Source organism: Setaria italica, chromosome V (assembly GCF_000263155.2).
Source record: "Setaria italica strain Yugu1 chromosome V, Setaria_italica_v2.0, whole genome shotgun sequence".
NCBI classification, from domain to species: Eukaryota; Viridiplantae; Streptophyta; class Magnoliopsida; order Poales; family Poaceae; genus Setaria; species Setaria italica.
In genome coordinates, this window is record NC_028454.1 from 9185802 (window position 1) to 9196732 (window position 10931).

A 10931-nucleotide genomic window follows, 5' to 3' on the forward strand; every position below is an offset into this window, starting at 1 on the left:
GTAAGTTTATAAATAGACCCTCATCTGGCTTGTTGTTCCCCCTGCCTCTCGGCGATCCGGCTGCGATGTACGCGGCGTTGCGAGACGGATTCCCTCCGCTATTTCTTCAACCTCGGCAAGCTCCGGTTCGCGAATGGTGGCCACGTCTTTGTCCTCTGCGCCGCGGCACGCCGCACGCGCCTCGACCTCCGGCGACCCGCCGTGGCAGAACTCTGGGAAGGCCTCACCGTGGCGCCGCCCTCGACCACGCGGAAGCGGAGGCGCTGCAGAGGTGCCGAGCGCAGCCTCGCGTTCCCGGGCGAGCTTGGACGCCGCGCGCGGCCAAGTCGTTTCCTCGTGGTCTCCAAGACTGAACCTCGCGCGCCGCGCCATCTCTGGGGCTCTTGGCGCGGTGCTCTGTGCTCTGTGCTCACGGTGCGCCGGATGAGCCACGCCGTTGCCTGGGAGCATATGATTCTGAATCACCAAGGGCCCAGGGGTGTTCATCTCTGCAGGTCTGCAGCTCAAGATCCGATCGATGTTGCAGCTAATTGCTAGGATTGCCGTTTTATGCTTAGCACTCTCGCGACAGTCTCGTTTGTTCATGAACACATGCATGTCATTAACTGAGATCAAAGCACCTTTGATCAATTTGATGCTGCGTCTCTCTTCTCGATCCTTAACACATGATTTTGGTACTGAATATTGCTTTCTGACAATATTCAGAAACCGACACCATTCAGTTTCTGAATTCTGGCGCGTGCTGCTCTAGCAGCAAGTTGTTTGCTGATGATGTGTGCTTTGCGCCATTACCTTCCGATCAGTTTACAAAGAACAAGCATTTTACTGATACGCCATCAAGATTATCTGGGACTTCATGGCTGAATGCTACAGAATTCAGTGAGTTGAGCGACCCAGTACTTTGACTCGTGCAGCAAGACTAGAACCGGCAGACACAGCAGGCTGCCGCACTGAACTTGAGTGTTCCATCCATAGGCGCAGGAGTACACAGGACACAGGCCTACGAACTACTCAGTTCCTCAACAGGCAGAGAGACTCTCGCCGGCTCGCCGCGATCTCATCTGCCCAGCGACATTATCCGATTCACCTGGGGACCGGCGGGGCCTTGAAAGTTATTCACCAGGGCGTCCCGTGTTCCGCGCCGCCGGCTGCCGCTTCGAGACGCGGCGGCGTGCGTAGGCGCACCTCCAGCCTCCGCAACTACCTCGTCGCCGTGACCGACAGCGTCGGCGCGGTGCCAAGTCATGGACACCGGTGACGGTGAGCGGAGGGCAGCCCGACCTCTGTAGTGCGACCTCGCCACCATCCGGCTGATGGGTAGTAGCCACGGCCCACGGGGATGGGGCGGTGCTCTCGCGAGGCGCCAGGCCTGGCAGGAGCCGCAGGATGCCGGAAGCAGACGAGCGGCCGCAAGGGGTGGACGGACCCCTTGGTCTCTGGATGCCGTCAGATCGGACGTGGACGGCCCGGATTCGTAAGGATAGCCCTCTGACTAGGTCGTTTCCTGCCTCGACGCTGCGACGCGCTGCTGGAGAACGCCGGCAGTCTCGCCGCCGGCTTCAGGGGCATCGGCGGCGCCGGCGGCGGCAGGCGATTCCAACAAGGCCGCTGCTCGTTCGGTGCTGACGACCTCCCGGCCGGCATTTCGAGCGACCGTCTCGTCGATGTCGCTGAGGAAATCGAGCAGCGCCGAGTGCTAGGGGCCGAACGCGCGCAGCTGAGGCATATGTCTGCGTTGTTCACCCGGCGGGTTGCAGAAACTCGAGCCGAGCAGGATCATGTCCGTCGACGCGTACCACGCCCCAGATAGGTCTCCAAGACTGAAAGCAGTGTGATCTGTAGGAGATACATCTGACTTCTGAGCAACGTGCAGAAGAAGATAAGGACCCTGACGAGTTGGTTCCTCTCTGAAGAAGCTGCGGCTCGCTCTCACCAAGCTCCAGGACGCCAGAGCGTGCGCGCCTTGAACAGGCTCAACGCCATGAACCCAGGTGGCCTGAATCGCCAAGCGCGCTGGGGTGTTCATCTCTGCAGCTCAACATTTGATCGATCAGATGCTACTGCTAATTGCTATGCTTGCTGTTACATGCTACAGTACGCACTTATCTTGCGACAGTCTCGTTTGTTTCATGAACATATGTCATCAGCTGAGATCCAAGTACCGTTGATCAATTTGGTGCTGAACATGATTTGCTTACTGATACTGCTTCTGAATTCTGGCGCACGCTGAATATCCACTACCGACGCTTGCACGAGCAGACAAAAATCGAGCAGTGTTTTGTGACAAGATGTTTGAAGCACTGAATTCAACGCAACGCTGTGGATGTCAGCAATGGCGTGGCTGTGGATGTCAAGCGCCCATCGCATCGACCTGTCTCTTCACTCGTCCCATCGCGTGCCCTGTGCGAGTCGTCAGCCACGCCATTGCTGTCCTTGCGCGCAGCCGACTCATGCCGCCCTGAGCCTCGGCCATGTCCGAACCACGCCACCGTTCCGAACCTCTCTGGCTTCTCTGCTACAAAAGGGAACCCCCCCTCCCCCGGGTCTGATCCTCTGTCGTTTGCAACCTTCGGCCGTGACCTTCGCCGTCGTCGATCTCCCAACCTGGTGAGCTTCCTCGCCCAATCCCTACACCGGCATGATCGCCATCTCTCACGTTCTAACCCGTGCTCGTGTTTCCACTTCCTCAGAGGCGCCAGGGAGCAAGCGCCTCCTTTGTGTGCCGCCCGGTTCGCGCAGCCGCCGACGTCCTCGACGACTCCTCCGGCCTCTCTCACCACCGGCAAAGCTCGTCCTCCCGCGACCCCTTGGTGAGCATCGTCATGACCTCTCGCATAGCCGCATCGATTCCAAGCCTCATCTCGTTCTCTTAGGCACTATGACAATTGACACCTTACACCGCACGGGCCGGGCATGGAGCTTCCGTTGCCGTTGATCTCGCCGCTAGCCACCCTCCAGTGTCCTAGCGGGTTGACTTTGCCTCGTCCTAGCGGTGCTTGCCGCGCGCCTCCTTTTGAGGCCGCATCGCCGAGCCGGCGTCCTCCTCGGTTCGGCTGTCCACCACCGCCATGATCTGTGAATGCTCCTCTCTCTATCTCTCGGTTCCCTCCTGCTGCCGACATCCAGCGCAGACAAGCGTCCCCGGACGATTCAATCCCGGGTGTTCGCATCGTGCTCTGCGCCGTGCACGCTCGCCCAATTCGACCGTCCGCGGCCCAGTGCCCCAGAGCGTCAGTTCGTCACCGAAGCCGGTGCCGTCTGCCTCGCAACTCCACACACTACCGTTTCCTCCGGTTTCCGGCCATCCCCATTCCCCGGCGCCCCCCTTGTGCTGCCGTCTCGAGCTTCAAGCTCGGCCATGGCAAGCAGGAGCGAGAGCCACCCGTCTCTCTCTCTCTCTCTCTCTCTCTCTCTCTCTCTCTCTCTCTCTCTCTCTCTCTTGGGGCAAATGCCCATGTGCTGTCCTTTTTCCTTGAAACCACCAAGTCCTTTTTCCTTTTCCTTAATTAACCCATGATCAAATAAAGGATCACCTTTGACCGTTAACCCGTCACCACTCTTGTTGACTTTGACAGTGGGCCCTGGACCCACATATCTATTTCTAGACCCTTTTTCAATTTATATAATCCATAAAAATATTGCTTCCCGTTTACCCTTTTCAAAATTAACATTTTACTAGTCCATCAACCCATGCTCCTACACGGGCTAATGTTTTTAGAAGCTATTGTATTTAAAAATTATTTAAAAATTAAACTCCTAACTAATAATCAAAATTGATTACCAACTACTCTCTTTTTTTTTAATACGTCAACATAATACTTATATATCTATGTACCTATCTTTGTCCAGTTGTGATTGATTTTTAATTAATAATTACTCTATGCACTTTTTCATCCATATTCATACTTTTTTCATTTTGTATCGCACCTCCAATCCTCCGTACATTATGTTTAGCATACAAATCAATATTTTTCATCGATTCCTCACATACATGTATAAATGGTCTAAATGGTGACACTCATCATGTGTATATACTTTAACTTAGTATTTTTTATATTAACAATGATATAAATAGGTAATTTAGAATCATATATTAGTTTACTTTTTGATATTTCTGTATGATGCACATGAAGATAATTAGATTAAGATTTAGGTGTTTAATTTAGGTTATTTTTAATAACAACATACGTGGGTAATATAGATAAAAATTTTAGAATGATATTTTAAGTTATGCTTTTATAATAATATGCATTAGTAAATTGGATGAAGATTATGGGGTTACTTTAGGTTATTTTTTATAATAGCTGAGCTCGGTAATTTAGATATAGGTTTAGATCTCATTTTTGAATATTTTCATAATGATAGTAGTGGGTAACTTTTTAGAAAATATAATAGATCAATGGCTATGATTATTAGAGTTTACAAGATTGGTGTTTGATGTTTTTGATTTTTATGAGAATTTGTCTCTTTTTTCTAGCTTGTCTCGTGGGAACTAATGCGGAGTCTCCAATGAAAAAAATGAGACTACATTGCTAAAAAATATTACCATAAGCTACCTCTCATTTGTTAAATATTCGAACACAATACTTATATAGATATATACTTATTTTCTTCATCCAATTGTGATATTGGTTAGTAATTACTCTATAATATTTTCATCCACATTTATAACCTTTAATTTTTCACTTTGCATCGCAGGTATGCGCTTGAATTTGTTTAATGAACCCTAAGTTTGTGATACAATTTTAATATAGAAATCTATATTCTCATCACTTCCTCTATATCTTTATAAATAGTGACACACATCATGCATATAGACCTTAATTATTATATCATATACCAATAGTGCAAGATATAGACGATTTAGAATTGCTGTATATTTTAATTAAGGTTATTTGATTCAAACATAGGGTTATCATGTTATTTTTAATAATGGCATGTGTGAGTAATATAGATGCAAACGGGTTATTTTAAGTTTTTAAGTAATATTGGTGGGCAATTCGGTTGCAAATTAGGGGGTTATTTTAAATATTGTTTATAATGGTATAAGTGGGTAATTTTGATGAATATTAGGAGGTTACTTTAGTTTATTTTATATAATGGCAGAGGTGGGTAATTTATATATAGATTTAGTGAGTTACTTTAGGCTATTTTCATAATGGCATAGGCGGGTAATTTTTTAGAAAACATAATAGATCCAATGGCTATGATGATTTGAATCTATCGATTGTGGTCGGATGTTTTGCTTTTTTGTGAGAATTTCTAGGATTTGTCTCTTTTTCTAGAGTATCCACCTAGGAATCGTAGGTGGCTTCACCTGGAGGCTTCAAAAGAAGCCTCCAATTAGTAATAGTAAGATAGATAACCATATTTGACATGAGTTTAGTATCATTGTGTTCGTAGAATCATATTTGAAATACGTTCTTCTGATCACTCTTTTATTATCAAAAGCAATGAAATGTGAAGTACATTCCTGTAGTTTAGAAGGTCAGAAGGATAAAAACGGATTCATTTTGTTGTCTTTGACATGAGTTAGTTGGTTCATACATACATCTTGTATGTAAACATGTGATGAATTGGCAGTTGGATCGATGTGCTAAATCAAATTCTTGTTGAAGGAATCGCCCGAGTGATCTCCGAGAATGTCGACCACCACCAGCACCCTTAAGATGAAGCTCCTTATCGACACCAAGGCAAACCGTGTGCTGTTCGCGGAGGTAGATAAGGACGTCGTGGACTTCCTCTTCTCCCTGCTCGCGCTGCCAGTCGCCACGATCGTCAAGATGCTCGGCAAGGGATCCATGTTCGGAAGCTTTGGCAACCTCTACCGCAGCGTGGAGAAGCTCGATGACACCTACGTCCTGCCCGGTGCCGACAAGGAAGCAGTTCTCCAGCCTAAGGTCGTGCCATCGGCCGCGAGGTCGCTCCTCTTGCCGGCCCCGTCATCTGCGCAGGCAATGAGTTTCTTCAGATGCAGCTACCCCGCCTTTACCAGCTGCTACAACAACGTGACGGACGCGAGGGGTACCAAGTGTCCGAGCTGCTGCAGCAACAAGATGAATACTGCACTCAAGTTTGTAGCTCCAGTAGCTGAAGGCTCCTCCACGGGAGCAGGCAAAGGGCTTGTGAAGGGAGTGGTGACGTACACGGTGAGGGACGACCTCACGGTGACGCCCATGTCCACCATCTCCAGCATGACAATGCTCAACACCGCGGCGGTGACTGACTTCACCGCGCTCCAGGAGAAGACCGTGCGGCTTGGCTACACCGAGGTGCACGATCAGCAATCTTACCTTGTGCGCATCATCGATCACTGGCTCGCACACTTTGTTTACTTGTCCATTGCGCGTGTTTTGCAGGGTCTGCAGATTGTCAAGGCGTCGCTGCAGTCCAAGACCGTGCTCACCGACGTCTTCCTCGGCAACAAGCGTCCCCGCGGTGCTGCTTGAGCCTTGAAGTTGAAGGCTTGAAGCTCTTGCCTGTCCACGTGCGGCTGAGCAGCTCATATTCTGTGATGACCCGTTAGACTCTTGCGCGAGTTGTAGTCGTGTTGGCAATCCTGTGTGTTCTAAAAGCTTTGTAATTGTAGGCGATGACTCTCGTGGGTTGAGCAATAATCGAGTGCTTGTTTCTGTTTCAGTCTTTCTCTTTTTTCAAATGAAATCATGCCGTGTAGCATTGTTCGGGCAAGGAAAAATTGAGGAAGGAGGAAACCAAAACCAGTCAATTTTGAGAACAAGAGATGACAGAGTAATTCGAATGACAACTAAAACTGAAGGACAAGTAGGCGCAGCGTGGATGGACGCCATGTTGCTGCCCGTAGTGCGGAAGAGCGTGACAGCGGCGAGCTGAGTTCCGGCAGCGAGTTCCAAGACCGGGATGGCATCGAGCGCCTCTTCCTATCCTCCTGGTAACCCGCGGTACGGGCGCGCGGCCATGACGAAAGGCGACAAGCCAAAACTGGGTTGATGCGTGCACCAAGGCGGCGCCACCCGCCCCTGCGGCCGCCGGCGCTCGCCCGGACGCGCCCTCGTTCTCTTTCCCTTGGGCCAAATGCCACTCTAAGAAATCCAGCCCATCGTTTCATGGTCAGCTTTTTGGTCAACGAGAACCTTGCTGGCCGTGGGCCTCGGACCCACATGATCTGATCTGGCCTCCGCAACTACCTCGTCGGCGTGCCGGAAGAACATCCCCTAGCAGCAGGCCGTCGTGCAGATAGCGATCTCGCGGCGTGAGACCTGCATCGATGGCCTGGAGCTGCGGCTCGCTCTCACCAAGCTCCAAGACGCCAGAGCGTGCGCGCCGTGAACAGGCTCAGCGCCATGAACGAACCCAGGTGGCCCGGGCAGGCGGGCACATTGGCCGCGGCAAGGTGCAGCTGGATCGTCCGGGGCGTCCCCAGACCTGGAGACCGCGTCGATCGCAAGAATAACACCGCGGCCGTCGGCGAGCTCCGAGGCCGCGATGCCGCAGGCGGAGCCGCGCAGGAGGTGGACGCGCCGGTCGGCGCCGCTCGCGAGGGTCGCAGCGCCGGCGTCCACAAAGACAGGCACAAGCCGCCAAGCCGGATCGGATTCGACCCAACCCAAGTTTGTTCTTCGGATGCTGACAGCTCCGGGCACCATACGAACAAAGGCCTCCACGGGAGCAGCCAAAGGGTTTGTTCAGGAGGGGGTGGTGAGGGACGACCTCACCGTGACGCCCATGTCCACCATCTCCAGCATCATTTTATGCATCATCATCACTTCATCGATCGCCGGCTCTTTGTCCTGAAGCACTGTTTGCTTACTCATCCATTTTACGTGTGTTTTGCAGGGCGTGGAGATTGTTAAGGCGTCGCTGTAGCCTAGGGGTGTTTGGATATCATGTGCTAAACTTTAGCAGGGTCATATCGGATGTTCGGATGCTAATTAGAGAACTAAACATGAGCTAATTATAAAACTAATTGCACAAATGGAGTCTAATTCGCGAGACAAATCTATTAAGGCTAATTAATCCATCATTAGCAAATAGCTACTGTAGCATCACATTGTCAAATTATGAACTAATTAGGCTTAATAGATTCGTCTCGCGAATGAGACTCCATCTGTGCAATTAGTTTTGTAATTAGACTATGTTTAATATTCCTAATTAATATCTGCTAAAGTTTACCAGAGTATCAAATACCCCCTAAGACTGTCCTCATTGACGTTTTCCTCGGCAAGAAACAGAACCGCAGTTGTGATGGCCAGTTGGACACTTGTGCGGGTTAGTAGTGCTGGCAATGTTTGCCTGCTGGCCGTTCTGCTGGAATTTTGTTCAATTCCTTTGCCTAAAAACTTTGTTGGCGATGATGACTCGTCATCTGCAATTAGTAGTTTTTCCACTGACTCGTGTGGTGATGGATGCTGCTGCTTATACGATGGACTGTATTGCCTTTTTTCCGTTTCATAAACCTGCTCCGTCCGTCGTCGCGGTCCAGCCCGATAAAGGCCCAAAATGATGAGCGCCGGTGTTGCTCCCCTGCTACTCGATCGAGCTCCAAGATGCGGTGCACGGGGTGTTTCTTTGCACTCCATCTGCCATGATGATGAGATTTGGTCATTTTAATTTTGTTCCAAATCGAATTTCTCCATCTTTGACTAGCATATTAACATTTACAGCACCAATTAGATATACTAATGAGACATTTTTAATGGTAGATTTACTGAAAATAATTTTATATTGTAGAGCTGATGCATTTTTCTATGAGTTTGGTTAACACTAGAGAAATTTAACTTAGGGCAAAAACTAAAATGGTTTACGAAGTACTCCACATTCAGAGTGAGACAACCCTCATGTTCTATTGTCCTTTTCTTTTCCCCTTCAACTTGTTTGTCTCCTTTTTCATCTTCACTTGCAACTCTCCGATCTCTGGATTGTTTTTTTATAAAAAAAAAATTCAGCGGTAGTTGTGTTAAATTTTCTCTCTCTTCAATGGATTCCATGGTGGTAGCAAGTCCATTTCCCTTGATCGTGTGTGGGACTGTGGGCACTACCAAGAAGTGTGCAGGTGAAGGCGTGAAGCCGCCTTGCCTGTGGACAGCAAGGCAGGCCGCAGGCGCGTCCCCACAAGAGCTCTTCTGTTCTGCTTCTGCCACACTGCCCCCTCGGCCCTCGCTGGCCCGACACCGGCACGCCGAGACAAGAAGCCTTTTCGCTCGCGCAGCACCGCGTCCGTCCAAACAAGTTCCTACTCCTGCCATTTCTCCTGCCACCTCATCCTCCGTCCTCCTCATGCCGTCGTCGTCGTTCGAGCCGTCGAGGGTCTTCTTCTCTTCTTCAGGTGCCACTACAACTACAGCAGCTGCGGCAACCGCGGCGGCAGGAACTGCGGCTCGTACATGACGGACGTGCGAGGCACGCGCTACCCCAACTGCGCCAACGACATGACGGCGGCGCTCCACTACGTGTCGCCGGCGTGGTCCGGCCGCGCCAATCCCAGCCAGGTTCTAGCCAAGAGCACCTCCAGCGAAGGATCCACGACACAGGCGGCAGCGGAGGCGGCGACCTACATGGTGCTGGACGACCTCACCGTCACGCCGCACGCTCCCATGTCCGCCAACTCCACCGTCGCGCTGCTCGGCACCTTCGGCGTCACGGACCTCGGCGCGGTCCAGGAGATGACCGTGCGGCTCCGCTACAACGAGGTGAGTCGCGGCGGATCTCCATCAATCCTAATCCTATCCCACGCACATCATCATAGATTGTTCGGGTTGTGATTTGTGAAACATGCTTGGCTGGATGGATTCTGCTGCAGGGTCTGGGGATCCTCAGAGCGTCGCTGCACTCAAGGACCGTGCTCACTGATGTTTTCCTCGGCGAGGTCCGTGCTTGAAGGGCGCTGCTCCTCGCGCCGCGGACCTGATGAACATGGGCTAAGCAATTTGGGTCAGTTGGAATCTTGTGATGCTTCAGGTAGTAGCAGTTAGTTTGCCGTCGATCGACTCTCCTGTATTTGTTTGGGTAGTAATCTGGTAGCATTAGTAGTGAGCAGCAGCAGTTAGCGCACTGCCTTTTGGTTCACCATGGGCCTTCTTCCGACCTCCCTAATGCCTTGGTAAAAACTCTGTTTCATCGATGGCAATCTAATCTCCTTGATTTTGAAGGATGTGTAACGTATGCAAGGCGCAGTTCATCGGCTGCACGAAGGAACCGCAAAATGCTAAGCTTTGGAAAACTTGAGCGCCGTCAAAGTGTAAATTCTTTGCATGGTTTGTTACCTAAGATCGAATATGAACTTCCGACAGGCTAGCTCGCAGAGGATGGGATCACTCACCATCATGTCCACTTTGCCGACGCACCATGGAATCGGCCCATCACCTGCTGGCTAAATGCAGATACACGAGGTGAATATGGCGCCTTACCGTGGAATGGACGAGGCAGCTGACAATACAACCCCAACAGTGGCACCCAAGAAGAACGTGGCCCAATGGCACATATCAAGGAAATGCAATGCGTAGCCTAGCCCTTCAAAATATGGAAAGAGCGGAACGTGATGATTTTTAGGCACCAGGAAACCTCTTCGATGGTCCTAATGGCAAAAATCAAAGGCTCGTTCGGTAGTGCTGGCTGCAGTTGCTGCAGCCAGACACCAGCCTGAGCAGCGACTGCAACCAGATAGTAGCATGAACAACAATTGCAGCCAATCAATTTAGTGCAACAGCTGCTTGGTAAGCTGTAGCCGAATGGCTGGTTGTACAGCAGCAGCTCAAGCAGCTGCAATAATCACAACCGAACATAGCTAAAGATGAGGCGCCAGCATGGGCCACGGCGGGCGCAAAGGACTTGCGATCTTAATTTTGACGTCTGTAATCTTTTCTTTTTTCACCGGCTACCAATGATATAGGCACACTCTCGTGCCAAATCGTTTTAAAAAAACTTTTAATAGTCTTTCCCCCAAACACCGCTTT

General features: G+C 50.4%; 2 protein-coding genes across 2 annotated transcripts; both read left to right on the top strand.

Annotated features, from left to right (window-relative positions):
• The first annotated feature begins 2455 nt into the window (after window positions 1-2455).
• LOC101764501 lies at window positions 2456-6639 on the top strand. The gene is made up of 4 exons (XM_004971616.2): window positions 2456-2607; window positions 2691-2810; window positions 5619-6272; window positions 6360-6639. Exons 3-4 carry the CDS (start codon window positions 5643-5645, stop codon window positions 6447-6449), a joined length of 720 nt encoding a protein of 239 aa, XP_004971673.1. The 5' UTR covers window positions 2456-2607; window positions 2691-2810; window positions 5619-5642; the 3' UTR covers window positions 6450-6639.
• Window positions 6640-9159: 2520 nt separating this feature from the next.
• On the top strand, window positions 9160-10155 carry LOC101763682. The gene is made up of 2 exons (XM_004968194.2): window positions 9160-9668; window positions 9779-10155. The coding sequence occupies exons 1-2, from the start codon at window positions 9363-9365 to the stop codon at window positions 9854-9856; spliced, it is 384 nt and encodes a 127-aa protein (XP_004968251.1). The 5' UTR covers window positions 9160-9362; the 3' UTR covers window positions 9857-10155.
• Window positions 10156-10931: the final 776 nt, after the last annotated feature.